Source organism: Mastomys coucha, unplaced genomic scaffold, assembly GCF_008632895.1.
Source record: "Mastomys coucha isolate ucsf_1 unplaced genomic scaffold, UCSF_Mcou_1 pScaffold15, whole genome shotgun sequence".
NCBI lineage: Eukaryota > Metazoa > Chordata > Mammalia > Rodentia > Muridae > Mastomys > Mastomys coucha.
Genome location: NW_022196897.1, coordinates 3,786,004 through 3,801,307, shown reverse-complemented (window position 1 = coordinate 3,801,307; position 15,304 = coordinate 3,786,004). Strand labels below are relative to the sequence as shown.

Below are 15,304 nucleotides of genomic sequence, written 5' to 3'. Positions count from 1 at the left end.
GTTTTTAAATGTTAACAAATTCAGATAAATTGAAATCATGTAACTTTCCTCATCATAATGCAATAAAAAAAAGAACCATGCTACCAGATATTCACCCAATGACTTCAACATGATGCTCAAAATTTTTTGCATTTACCTGCCTACACAGAGAGAATATTTTCTACTTAATAGAAATATGTAGTATATGCCAATGAGAAAAATTTTTGTTTTATTATATATGCTTACAGAACTCATATATTGCCTAACATATAATTGTTCCATAAATATTTATAAAATTGTTCTGCTTTTTATTAGATATTTTCTTTATTTATATTTCAGATGCTATCACCTTTCCTGGTTTCCCCTTCGGGGGAAAAAAAATAACCCTGTTCCTTCTCCCCTCCCCCTGCTCACCAACCCACTCTATACCACTTCGTGGCCCTGGCATTCCTCTACACTGGGGCATAGAACCTTCCCAGGACCAAAGGCCTCTCCTCCCAGTGATGACTGACTTGACCATCCTCTGCTATACATATGCTGCTGGAGCCATGAGTCCCACCATGTGTACTCTTTGGTTGGCTTAGTTCCTGGGAGTTCTGAGGGTATTAGTTAGTTCACAGTGTTGCTCCTCCTAAGGGGCTGCAAACTTTTATAGTGTTTGAGACAGAACGATCCTAAGTTTAGTGATGGCCTGGACTGTGTAGCAAATTTGAGGCTAGTTTCTCAGCAATATTCTATCTGAAATGATTAATGAAATATAATAAAATGATAGGAAGCCAAAATAGTAATTGTTTTCCTGAAAACCTATGTCAATTATATCAAATTAAAGATTTACACATGTTAGATATACAAATCACTTAGAGGACAATTTCCAAAACTTTAGAAGTGTTATTCAAATGCTAAAGCAGCATATGCTTTTTCATTTTTTTCTGAAAATTTTTGATTTCACAGCGAATACGATGTTATATCAAATTAGGGCAAGATGTAAGTTTGTATTACAATGTGTTAACTTTTACTCTACAATCAGACACAATATATGCCCCAAGTTAATTACTTCATTCGTTGTGCTATTTGTATGTGGTGTACTTCTAACTAACGATACTGGTTCAGAGGTTGTTATTTTCTATAGCTGTGGTATATATTTAAGGAATATTTAAATTTTTTTAATAAAAACATAGATTTCATCCTAAAAACCTAGTTGGTTGCCAGACAAACTTCTGGAATGAGTTGCTATGGTGATTCTTTTCATTGTTTCTTCCTATTCTTCCAGATCTAAGTAGAGCATCAAAGTTTTAGCATATGCTGGATAGAAACAGTACTCATGATTCTTCAAGCAGGTTCTAGCCACTGTAGTTAAAATAGAACAATTGAGACCAGTAGACTTGGAGTGCATTAGAATGCTGAAAGTCTATAATAGACATAAACAAGGCTGTGCAAAAAGGGGTCCCACTGCTGTAGCTAGAACCAGGTCAAATATGGTTACTGTGTGTGTGTTGGGGGGGGGCTGCATTTTTAATGTTTTATTGGCCAATTCCACTATGAAACTGAAAACATTGTTCTTTTTTCCTGTGAAATCTCTGGAAAAAATTTTAACTTCCCTGATTCTATGTTCTGATATAGATAGGGCCACTACAAATTCAAAGCATTTAGTAATGTGATCATCCCCAATATCTTGTTACAATAATCTCATTACTTGAAAGGTGAGGAAGGAGGATCGCAAGTTCAAATCCAGCCTTAGCTATATAGTGAGTTTGAGGATAATCTGGCTCCATCTCAGGAGAACAAACATATCCAGTGCAGGTAATCTCGGTTGCTCTGAGTATGTGAGGAAAGGAGGGATAGAGGGATGAAAGGAGAAAAGGAAGGAGGGAAACAGAGAAAGAGAGAGGAGAAGAGAAGACAGAAGAGGGAGTGAGAAAGGAGAAGAAGGGAGGAATAACCCTTCCCCATGGCTGTTTCATATAAAAGAATGTTTGAGAGAAAGTTTTCAACATATGTCTTTTAGTATAGTAGCAAATTGTCTAAGTGCTAAAATTTTAAAATATTAATAATATTATTTTAATTAGATATTTTCTTTATTTACATTTCAAATGTTATCCCCTTTCCTGGTTTTCCCTCTGGAAAAAAAAAAAACTATTTCCTTCCCCCCCTGCTTACCAACCCACTCTCTCCTGCTTCCTGGACCTGGCATTCCCCTACACTGGGACATAGAGCCTTCACAGGACCAAGGGCCTCTCCTCCTATTGATGATCGACTAGGCCATCCTCTGATACATATGCAGCTGGAGCCATGAGTCCCACCATGTGTACTCTTTGGTTGGTGGTTTAGTGCCTGGGAGCTCTGGGGGTACTGCTTAGTTCATATTGTTGTTCCTCCTATGGGGCTGCAAACCCCTTCAGCTCCTTGGGTCCTTTCTCTAGCTCCTTCAGTGGGGACCCTGTACTTAGTCCAATGGATGGCTATGAGCCTCTACTTCTGTATTAGTTGGGCACTGTCAGAGCCTCTCAGGAGACAGATATATCAGGCTCCTATCAGACAGCACTTGCTGGCATCCATAATAGTATCTGGGTTTGGTGATTGTATATGGGATGGATTCCCAGGTGGGACAGTCTTGGATTGTCCTTCTTTTAGTCTCTGCTCCACTTTTTGTCTCTGCAACTCCTTCCATGGATATTTTGTTCACCATTAAAGAATGAATGCCATTAGAAAAACTTTAATCAGCAGGAAATTAATGTATTGAAAATACATTAAAATATATATTTTAAAGTGACAAAACTGCATTACACATCATACTCAAAATGTATCTACTCTACTTAACTAATTAATTGTTTAATTGTATTTTATTCAAATAAAAAATACCATTAAATAAACTATAGAATCATTGATGTGAAATTTAATTAAAGTTTAGCAGAAAGTACGTAAAGGTAAAAGATATTAATAGTTACATAAAAATACAGCATTCAATACAAAATATTCAAATATTTTTGCCATGTTTTATACATCTGTGTTTTATTTTTACATATTCAAATAACAAATATCTATGTGACATAAAGAAAAGTCTATATCAATACCTGTTTTTGTAGATGAATGTATGTATGTACACAGTGTATGTATGTGTCCATGTGTATATGCATGTGCAGAGAACTGAGCACTGTGCATGCATGTGTATGCATGAGTGGATAGGCTGGATGTTTAGAAAGAAGATAACTCAACAGGTGGTGGAAAATTCTGTGTGGCCTTGGTTCACCTTGCTGTACTTTGCTGATCATTGTTTTTTGTGACTTCATAGAGAGAAGTGCACCAAAGAACTTCTGCTAATGTTCCTGGGATTTCTTGCTGCTGCCACAGTTTCTGGCAGATTGGTAGAGCTTTATTGTTTTTTCTGGTTTGAACTGTCGTTGTTGACTCATGAATAGTATGATTTGTGTGAACCAAACTGTTGCTATCATGACAATGAAGGCTGTAATCTCCCCCAAAGAACTACTTTTAAACTGCTTTTATCCTCCTTGCCCTATTCATTCCCACTACCTCTCAAGCATGATGTGCTAGAAGAAGTTTAAAGAATTTAAGAACCCTTATTAAAGGAGGTTTTGAAAAATATAAGCCTATATCAGACCTGTGCTACTTTCTTCTGTATTCTTGCTGAGGATTCAAACGTGGGTCCTCATGTTTATATGACAGATACTTTACAAGCCAGGCCATCTCCTAGCCCAATCACTTATCTGAAAGATTCAGTTTTGAATATAGTAGTTTGGTAGCTTAAGCAGAGCTATGGATCATAAATTAAAGTACTTAGGTGCTAGGACCAACTTAGTACCAGTTGTATGAATTTTGATGAAAACTAATCTAGTCTTTTTAGTTGGTTAAGGTATGATAATCACTGATAATATTTGTCCCATTAACCTCTAAGAGTTTACATGAAGATCAAGCAGAGATGAGTAAATAAAAATCTTTTTAAAAGTTTGATGCAATAATTGGTTCTGCTCTATGCCACAGTGTAGGGGAATGCCAGGGCAAGGAAGTGGGAGTGCGTGGGTTAGTGAGCAGGGGGAGGAGGGAGGGAGAGGGAGTTTTCAGATGGGAAACCAGGAAAGGGGATAACATTTGAAATGTAAATAAAGAAACTATCTAATAAAAAATAGAAGTAGAAATGAGAAAGGAAACTAAAAAAATTGGGTCTGATAATAAAGTTGTTATTGAAAATACAGGTTTGTTTTCAAGAAAAAAATAACATGTGACAGTTCTAGCTCAGAAGTGATAGCAGTAGAATGACCTATAAACCTTAATTTGAACAATCTATATGCACCTCATTTATAATGCAATGAAGCAATCCTAGACTGTGTCACACACTGCTTCAGAATCACCTCAATGAGTACAGATGGACCTCTTAGCTAAGAGCTTTTTAATAGGCACTGTTTTGAACGAGGTAAACCCAAACACCAGCTCTACATAGTTACTCTCTGTCTACTGTGGTAGAAGACTTCATTATTTTAATTCATATTCAGAACATTATTTTCTTCATCAATGTATCACACCTGATTATGCACATAAACAAATGGGAGCCTTTTAAAACCAATGAAAGTACACATGCTCATCATGTGTACTTGCTACATCATGTGTACACATGCTACATGTTCATCATGTGTACACATGCTATCATCCATAGAAATAGACTTCAATGGGAGCTTGGCCTCTTTTTCCAAGCACATTGTTTCATATGGTAAATATCTGTTTCTCCACCTACTTTCCAATTCAGCTTCAATTACTATACACCTTCATGCAAAAACAAAAAGTCATCCATCAGTTTTCCATAAATTGTGTTCAAAGTTAAGCACTGAGGAGAAAGGAGGGTGTTTAAACAGTTAAATCAATATGGCTGCATCTATTACTGAGATTTATCTAAAATTTATGTTTCAGTAACGAATGCCAAGAAAAGAGTGGAACAACACTTTTCACTTACCACAGATGAACGTGGTCTCATCTGAATTATCTGCACAGTCATTCACAAAGTCACACAGTTTGTCCTTTTCGATGCAATGCTTGTTAGCACACATGAATTCATCAGTGGTGCACTTTCTGTTTGTGCTAAGTAATGGGGAGCAATTTTGAAAGGAAACATCATCTACTGCCACATCTCCTATGTAACTGACACCACGTTTTGCTCTAAAGACAATCTAAAAATATAAAATGAGTAAGAAAAGCCAATCAGCATTATGCTGTCAAGAAATTTAGAACTCAGAGAATCATGACATATCAAGCATACCTAGCTTGACTCCCATAAGAGATACTTTGTAATGTAAGTGTCTGCTATGATGATAATGGCTCAGAGGGGTTCAGAATGACATTGCATCATTAAAGTCTGTATATTAAGTGCCTGAGAATATGAGAGAATAAACACTACTGCCTAGTATATGTATAGTTAGCATTTAGTGCCTAGACGCCAGGCAGGAGCCATGTACCCATATCCAGTCCCTGTGATAGCTAACATCTAAAACAAGACTGCTTACTTCTCAGAGAGAGAGAGAGACAGACAGAGAGAGAGACAGAGACAGAGATAGAGACAGAGACAGATACAGAGAGACACACAGAGAGAGACAAAGAGACAGAAACAGAGAAACAGAGATAGAGACAGAGAGACAGAGACACAGAGAGACAGAGTGACAGAGAGACAGAGAGAAGAACCCAGACTAGACACTTTTGTGTTTCCATTTATAAACTGAATATGTACCCATTACATTATAAAAAGGCCAAATTGCTATCAAGGTTAAGTGAGTAGATACATTTAAACACATGACAAAGTCTTCAGTGATCACACATACACACAGGTGTGTGTGTGGCTGTATGCATGTGTATGTGTATGTATGTATGTATATATCCATCCATCCATCCATCTATCTATCTATCTATCTATCTATCTATCTATCTATCTATCTACCTACCTACCTACCTACCTAATGTTTGCTCTGATTATCAAAATGAAACATTATGTTTAAATATAGGACTCTCTCAAAGAGTCTTCAGACTTCTCATGCTGCTTCAGCATGTAAGTCAAGGTTATATCTTTCTGAATCTAAAGAAAAGGAACCATATGACTGAAGAATCATGAAGAGGCTTGCTCATCACTGACCTTCTCAGTGTGTTTTTGATAGCAGATGCTCAAGCATTGCTACTGAGGAGATGAGTGAGTCATAAGAAAAAGCAAATGTTTACCTGCTGTGATGGTTTGAATAGGAATGGCCCCCCATAACTCAATGCTTGGCCATAGTGAGTGGCACTATTAGTAGTAGGTCTAGACTTGCTGAAATATGTTTGGTCTTGTTAGAGGAAGTGTGTCACTATGGAGGTGGGCTTTGAGGTCATATGTATGCTCATACTACATCCTGTGTATGCAGTCTCCCTTCTGTTGTCCTCAGAATAAGATGTAGAACTCTCAGCTCCTTCTCCATAACCATGTCTGCCTGCACTCTGCCATGTTTGCCAACATGATAATGGACTAAACCTCTAACTGTAAGCCAGCCCTAATTAAGTGTTACCATGGTCTTGTTGCCCTTTCCCAGCAATCAAATCCTACCTAAGGCACATGCCATCCACCCCTAAAGATTCAATAAATATCAATACATCTTTTAGCCAAATATCCAGGTATAAAATATTTGAATCGTGGAAAAAACTATATCCATGTTTCTACATGCTAAAATATCACTTAATATCCTTTACACATAATTTTCCATATTAATATTCTATATGTAAAGTACTGATAAGAAATATTTCAGCTGGCTTGGAAACCTATATCTCACAGGAGCAGTCCTATTTAAATATTCTTGCTAAGATTTTGTTTTGTCCCTACTGAACATCTATTGAAATTGAATATCTACTCTTCTTCTAATGATAAGTCTTATATGTAAAGACTTTAATTTATTCTCAGACTTTTATTTCCTTAGGTAGATCTTCCTATCCATATACTGAACTATCTCTAAGTGCTTAATAAGGAAACCAGCTAGTCACACAGAATGTAAGAAATATAAGACATTTATTCCACATACCATTTCAGGAGATTGGGCATAGGGCAGTATGAAGCCTTTATACGTGTACACCAGGCGGAGCTTCCGTTACTGGAAAACAGCTGCTTTAACAAGAAGGATCATAGAGACATCTGCTATGCGTGTACAACTACCATGCCTACTTGAGTATTTTCAAATTCCTGGAACTCACCTCCGCATACTTAAAGTAAAAGGAAGAGAATGTTCTCCTGCATAAATAATATGGGCTCTTGCTTTGTTTGTGTTAATCATTATGATTCCTTTTATCATAATACCCAAGAATTAAATTTATCATCCAAACTCTGAATCTCTTAATTCTTAATATGACCACCAAGTGGAAACAATAGCAAATGTCTTTCCACATTGTGATATTCATTATTTTTAAATTTTTTAAAATTGTAATCCTTTGTATTGAAATTTTACATTGTTGGATATGTCTTATTTTATAGATGTTAAAATCTAATTAAAGGCATATGTACTAGCACTTGCTTCCAAAAATACTTAATTACACTAGTATATTCAGTATAAGAAGGCTCAATCATTAAAAAAAGCTTCAAAGATAGTTTTCAAAGTCATGTTTAAAATGCCTTACTAAAATCTCTAAATATTGAATCACAGAATTTGGGGAGATATTTGTAAGAAGCTTGCTGGGATTAAGAGATGATTATCACTCAAATTAAGTGTACCTAAAAGTGTAACTGTCTAATTGGGAGAAGTTATGGCTTTGTAAAATGATGCATTCTTTATGGAAAATGCCATATGGGGTGTTAAATGTTCTGCATTCACACAACACATCAAAGTGGAAATGGGAACAAATGAAGATAATGAGAGGAAGAAAGAAATTAGTCTTCAAGACAAAAATTAACAAAGCTCTTTCTTTACAAAATTCCTTGGATCACAGACCTCCACATGTGAATGGATGCCTAAAAATACTTCTGCTTTCTTCCACTGTGGTCCTTGTTGTCCATTCTGAGCCCACACCTTGGAAATCGTATTGCCCATCTTGATGAGTACCTGGAAAGACAAATCAAGTAATAGGCTTTTAAATATTTAGGCTTTAAACCTGTGGGATTTTTAGGTTTTTAATACCTATGTGTAGTCCCTGAGAGGAAAATCTGAGATGCTTTTTCATTAGATGTCTTAGTTTTCTGCTGTGATCACAGAGCACTGTGCCCCAGGGGGAAATCTCACAAGCTCTGTGTGGTGATGTGATAAAGGTGTTCATGAGTATCTGTCAATGAAATCTTAGGTATCCAGGTACCATTTTATTAGGAATCTAAGTCTACTGGCTTTATGAAAAATATGGTGGCAGCAGCTGATGTGTTATATATTAAATAATATATACATGATTGAAAGGAAAAGTATTAAATTACCTACTAGAACATTTTTTTGAGAATGACTTCTCTACTTAATTGGTTTTCTCAGACAGTTATGTCATAATACAAGGCCATCAGAGCAGCACAGATTGAGTGTTGTGTGTGAACACTGCCTACTCTGTATGAGCTCCTTGCTCTTGAAGTCAACAAAAGTCTGTTGTACTAGCTATAGTTTGTACTTTACTCTCCCCCAAAGGCACATGAGAACTGGGTTGGTTCATAAGTGGCAATATTGGGAATGAATGAAAACCCTGAGGGTCATTCTAGCCGTACCTTTTAGGTCACTGAGTTTGTGACCTTAATGAAGATCATGGGACTCAGACTCATTTTCTCTTTCTGTTCTATTCAGGTTATAAAGGTTTTAGTCCACCATAACGTCTTTCCATGATGTGTTGCCTTACCACAAGCCCCAAAAGCATTGAAGTTAGTCACCAAACCACAGGCTTCAAAGAACAACCCCAAATAAACCTTTCCTCTTTATCTTTATGTCTTTGTTATAGTCATAGCATAGTACTGTTAAGGAGGACTTGGATTACTTTCATTAGACAATTACTACAATTATTGTGGCTCTGATTTTAAAATGATGTAAAATAAGCCACCAAGAGTATAACGTACCAAACATGATGGTGAATATCTGTCATTCCAGCACTCAGGAGAATGAGGCAGGCAGATCACAAGTAGGAGGGCAGGGGAGACTATAAAAAAACAAGATTGAGATAACCATTGGCAATACAGGGAGGACCTATCTCAAAACAAAAGCAAAAACAAACATGTGTACAAACACACACACACACACACACACACACACACATACACATACACACACACATACACATACACACACACACACACACATACACACACACACACACACAGAGAGAGAGAGAGAGAGAGAGAGAGAGAGAGAGAGAGAGAGAGAGAGAGAGGAGGGTGTGGGTGAATCAATTAGGACATTAGGATCAGTGGTACAGTTCCTCTGTTAAAATAAGTAAGATGTGTTGCCAGGCATTTGGTGGTGCACATCTTTAATCCTAGCACTTGGGAGACAGAGGCAGGTAGATTTCTGAGTTCGAGGCCAGCCTGGTCTACAGAGTGAGTTCCAGGACAGCCAGGGCTATACAGAGAAACCCTGTCTGGAAAAACAAAACAAAACAAAACAAAATAAAGTAGGATGTTTTATTTCATATAACATTACTTTTTAAAATGTAATTTATACAATTGACAAGTATTTAGATCAAATTTGGGGTTTTAATTTTTAAAAAAGAAAGTAACAGGCTAGTAAAAAGGTAAAAGTACTCATTTCACAAGAATGACAACTATATTTTGATTGCTGGACACCAGGACAGAAGGAGGTAAGTCCTGAAAGCTCTCCTCTGAAGTCTACACATATGAACTTGCACTCATACATCATACACATAAACAACAATAATAAATACAAATAATGTAAATTAATGGTGCCATAGTTTACAGATTAGATTCACATACATTTATTTTATACAACTAGCATTATCATAGTAAAATATTGCAAGAAATAATGGCATCAAATTCTTGGTCTAAGAATATCTAATTCTACACAGCAAAATCAAAAAGCATAATTGTCATTAAAATAAATCCATTTCTGAAGCATGTTAAAAGAATATTTAGGGAAAACATCTTTGTATTAATGCCACATGAATGATAGGATCAATGAGTGACAACCTGTAAAACGTTATACTAATAACAACATATTTAATGTTACCATGTGTAATCATGAACAAACATAAGAAGCATATATTTGCTGTTTAATTATATAGTAATTGGTTACTTTTAAATCTCTACCAAAAATATACTGTTTATAGTGTTCATATTACTAATAGAAACACAAAGTAATTTATAAAGATTATTTTTACTAAAATAAAGTGTGTGCATACATGTAGGGACACATGCCTGTGGAATCCTGTCTTTTCTGTTCACCTTTGGTATTTTGAGAGTGGGTCTCTCACCAAAGCCCAAGCTCATGGATTTAACTAGGCTAACCAGTCAAGCCCAGACAGAGCTGGAATTACAAGAGAGCTGCCCCCAACTCAATTCCTTGTGTTTCTATGGCATATATTTTATCCACTGATAACAATACAAAGCAAATGCAACTATACTTTCATAATATTGCTTAGGCAGTTTTAGGTTATTAAACAGATGCATGCATATATGCATACAAATATACTTGGTTTTGTTTTGTTTTTTTGAGATAGGTTTCTCTGTTTATCCCTGGCCTGTTCTGGAACTCACTCTGTAGACCAGGTTGGCCTTGAACTCAGAAATCCTCCTGGATCTGCCTCCCAAGTGCTGGAATTGAAGGCGTGCACCACCACTGCCCAGCACAAATACACTTTTATGATGTAGCTCCCTAGAAGATAAATCTCCTTTTTATTGTGATTTCCAGCTTAGTGTCTGGGTGAGCTTTCTGAGTGTGTGAATGAGTCGGACTCCAATTCTTGTGCCTTCTCTTGGAGTTCTTCTCCTTACATGTGAAATTGATGTGATAGTTTTTGTTTCATTATATTCTATTTTATTATTTTATACTTATAAAAGTTTATGTATTAATCAATATAAACTTAGCCACTAGTATAAAGGTTATCAACAAAACTGTCATTTATGCCTGTTGGGAGAGAGAAAAATGTTTTCTCTGATGAATGACAACACGAGGTATAATAACCATGGGACTTTTGTTCAGGAATACTGCCAAAAAATAATGGAGCCCACAGCTTCATCTGTATAAGCTTTTATTTGGGTACGGTTTGTTTTGTTTTGTTTTGTTTTTCTCTTTGGGTGATGTTGTATTTTGTTTTTTAAGTTTTGAGCATTTTGTTGTGTTGGATGTTTGGTTTGATTTTGAGAATTAACTTAAAGTTGGGTAGGCAGGAGGAGAGGATCTGGACAAACTTAAGAGAGGGAAAAATATGATCAAAATATAATTAAATTGAAACATTATTGTGGATGTCTGGAAGTGCTTGTGACAGGAACCTGATACGGCTGTCTCCTGAGATGCTCTGCCGGAGCCTGACAAATACAGAGGTAGATGCTTGCAGTCAACCATTGAACTGGGCCCGATTTCCTCATGGAGGAGTTGGAGAAGGGACTGAGGTGGTTTGTTCCCCCATGGGGGGAGCAACAATGTCAACAGGCCAGATCCCCTTGAACTATACCAGGGACTATACCACCAACCAAAGAGTACACATGGAGCAACCCATGGCTCTGGCTGCATATGTGGCAGAGGATGGCCTTGTTGGACATCAGTGGGTGGAGTGGCCCTTTGGGTCTGAGGGGGTTTGATGTTCCAGTGTAGGGGAATGCCAGAGCTGGAAGACAGGAGTGGGTGGGTGGGTGGGATAGCACCCTCATAGAGTGGGGGGGATGGGATAGGGGATTTGGGGGGGAGGGAGACCTGGAAAGGGGATAACATTTGGAATATAAATAAAGGAAATATCCAATAAAAAACAGAAAATCCAAAAAAATAAAATAAGATAAAAAGAGATCTGATGGTGAGAATAAACTGAGGTAGTCTTCCACCATTAAAAAGAAAGAAGACTTATCTATCATAAATAAGGTGAGCCTTACAAAGATAACCTAAAGTTTTTCCATTACAAATTCCCTAACAATAGCATTTTTAATTAATATATGATTATACAGGTTTTAGAGAAAAAAAATATTTTCCTGAAAGTTCTAGAACAAAACAGTACTAAATGGGAGTCAATCATACTTATTACAAAAAGAAAATTATAACATTCAACAAAATATTGGAAAGGAAGTTGTATAGCTTGCCACAGCCTGTTTTCTTCTCTGTGGGAATAAATAACACAAGTAGCATAGCTTAACTTTACTGTAAATGCAGAAACACAGATGTCTTAGAAAGACAGATCAACAGTGTTTAAAAGGACAGCCTTTATTTATAATATTGCTGAAATCAGGACTGTTTTAAAACTATTCACTATAACTAAGTCAGGTATTTGAGAGTTAATGTTTAGACATGGCTACCTGGAAATTAACAAATAAGCAATTAAAATTAGTAAAATAGAATTGTGATACTATAAAATTGAGCTAGATCCACGGATAATCAACATTTGTTGATCATACTATTCTCTACCAAAAACATCCAAAATGGAGGCACTATACAGTGTAGGCATGATTTGCTGGAACCTCTCTAAGTTTTGGTATGTATTTTTGGCAGGAGAAATTAGACATTAACCAGACATAGTTAATTGCAACTATTTCTCTGGGCAAAAGAAGCTTTGATTGATTACTTTGGAAAGCAATAAATAAAGAAAAAAATAAAATAAACAAAATAAAACTGCTTACAAAATGATTAGGCTTGTCAAAGAGATAGGGTTTGGTTCCTACACTGTCTTGCCACTAAATATGAGACAGTCTAGATATCCAAGAAATTTTATTAGATCAACACATTGGAAAAACATAGGAGCATGTTCTTTACACCAATATAAATAAATAGCATTTTAACCATGCATTTTGTTATATAAATATAAAATAGTCAGGGGAGAAAGGGCACTTGAGAATATTTCAATTTAAAACAGAAAAGGAAACAAGAAATGTGGAGAGAATAATTGAGTTAAATAACTCATAGTCATAGTAAATTAGTTGGGGCAAAAAAATATATACTACTGGGGTCAAAGACCGCTTAGTAAAATTGGGTCATATTAAAATTTTCCAAGACCTTGAATATCAAGACAACATACTCATTAATAGTAAGTAGACAAAACAAGCGAGGTCAATAACCAAGAACCAGTGGCAGTTAGTGTTATAACATCATGTGAGACGAACCAATAGCAAAAAATGCACAGAACAAAATCACCTGCAAAACACTTAAAAATGACTCAACTGCATAATTTTAAAATACTGAAGTCCTAGGTGCCTGGGGGAAGGGTAAGAAAATGTTTATGTGAAAGGCACTAGCAAAATGAATGATACAGTGTGCAATTAAGCAAAAATGGGTCTCTAATTAATGGGTATACTGAAGTTGTAACTGAAATCTATGAAACATTTATTGAGCTTAATAATTTAATGGTTATTTTTCTTTTTAAGCAAACAAGTTGAAAAGCCTTGGAAAATGTAGTATTACCACCACTTCCCAGAAGACACCAGATCGTAGCATTGCAAAAGTACACATATCGTGTCCACTTTATCATGTTGTACTCACAACACTGATGCTGAAATTAACACGGCATGCCCCAGTATAAAATAGCACTTCACAGAAGCCACAAACTCAGGATAGGAAATAGCTGTTCATTTCAGAAAAGTGAAATCATTTTCCAGCAACAAATGCCCAGCTCTGAAACAGCTTTTCCTACAGCATCTTTTCCTACAGCATCTCATTGTGATGCTAATGATGTTTCCACTTACTTTAATTATGCGACAAATTATGCTGTATACATGTTCATACTGGCATTTCCAAAAACAGTATTGACTATACAGTACCTGCAGAGAACCCACTGTAGCACCGTTCATATATGTCCAGAACACCAATGTACACCTTGGTCCCGTGAGTGAGATAACAGGAGTGACAATATCAGCGAGGTCACCAAACTTCCCATTGGAACTGTCAGCATACAGGTACCAACCCTCTGTGGTATTTCTATGGGAGAGGATGGAGGAAAGATCATCATACACAGAAAGAAAAAAGGTTAAATCATGGTATAGTTTGACAATGTCTCTATTTTAAAGCTATGTAATTATTTTCTATAAGGATAATGTTTTATGGCATAGTTACATCTTTAACCTTCACCTGGAATAGTCCCTGTGTTCTGATTCTGAGTTAATGGGCCTTGTAAATGGTGTCTATTGACACATGAGTGTGAATTATTGTGAACATCAAATGACCAAATGTTAGAATATGGTTGATCTTGTTCTAATATAGTGATATGACAAATATTCTGATGTGCTTGTAGAAATTATCTTCTGTGCCCTAAATCAGCAGGTACAGAGTAAGGTGGAAGAAATGACAAACACACTAATACAGAGACCAAAAATAACAGTCAAGCTGGCTTGGAGCAAAGCTCACAGTCTGGAAGACATTTTAGCTCATGTTCACTCACTGTTTATTAATTTAGTTCACTATCATGTTAACAAACCTTAATAACAACCTTATAGCTAATCTAAACACATATGTTTCCTTTCCTGGACCTAGGTTCTAACAGGAAAAAAACCCAGAAATGATAAAATTAAATAAATAACATAGTTCTTTTCATATAAAAGACAAAGTGATGGTATTAAGAAATTTAATAAAGAGATATAAGTTACTAAAGAGAGAGCAGGGTTTTTTTTTTGAATTGGATATTCTATTTGTTTACATTTCAAATGGTATCTCCTTTCCTGGTTTCCCCTCTGTAAACCCCCTATCCCAACCCCCTTTACCCTGCTTCTATGAGGGTACTCCCCCACCCACCCACCCGCTCCTGCCTCACCACCCTAGCATTCCTCTTCACTAGGGCAAGAGGTTATTGCATAGCTGTATGAGACATCATTTCAAAAAGTAATTATTTTCATTTTAAAGTCAAACTTTCCTTTAAAACTTAATTTTATTGCCACTTCTTATCATAGATAAGTACTTGATACTGTAGAGATCAAGCTTACTGCTTATTAAAACTATTTTCATTGTGAGTTTTATCATCCTTTGTTTTAGAGAGGGCTAACAGGAATAGATGGAGAGGAAGACAGATGTATTCATTCAGACACACATATTTTCTGAGTGCTCAGTCCTGCCGGACGTGTCAGTGACTATCCAAGGAACTGAAAATATAATTTACTGCAAAACATTTGATGGGGTTTGGCCTCTGGCCTCCTCATTTGCAAGGTACTCAATTTTTTTTTTTATTTTAGATATTTTCTTTATTTACATGCGAATTTCTCCTTTCCCAGTTTCCC

At 36.2% G+C, this 15,304-nt stretch overlaps 1 protein-coding gene across 1 annotated transcript in view; it reads right to left on the bottom strand.

The window, feature by feature from the left end:
* Malrd1 (MAM and LDL receptor class A domain containing 1) overlaps positions 1-15,304 on the bottom strand; it is a 694,431-nt gene that overhangs the window by 370,830 nt on the left and 308,297 nt on the right. The window contains exons 21-23 of the mRNA XM_031373295.1: positions 13,859-14,015; positions 7,920-8,030; positions 4,940-5,153 (exon numbers count right to left, since the gene is read on the bottom strand). Of these exons, the coding sequence (XP_031229155.1) occupies positions 4,940-5,153; positions 7,920-8,030; positions 13,859-14,015 (482 nt within the window). The remainder of the gene's footprint in view (positions 1-4,939; positions 5,154-7,919; positions 8,031-13,858; positions 14,016-15,304) is intronic.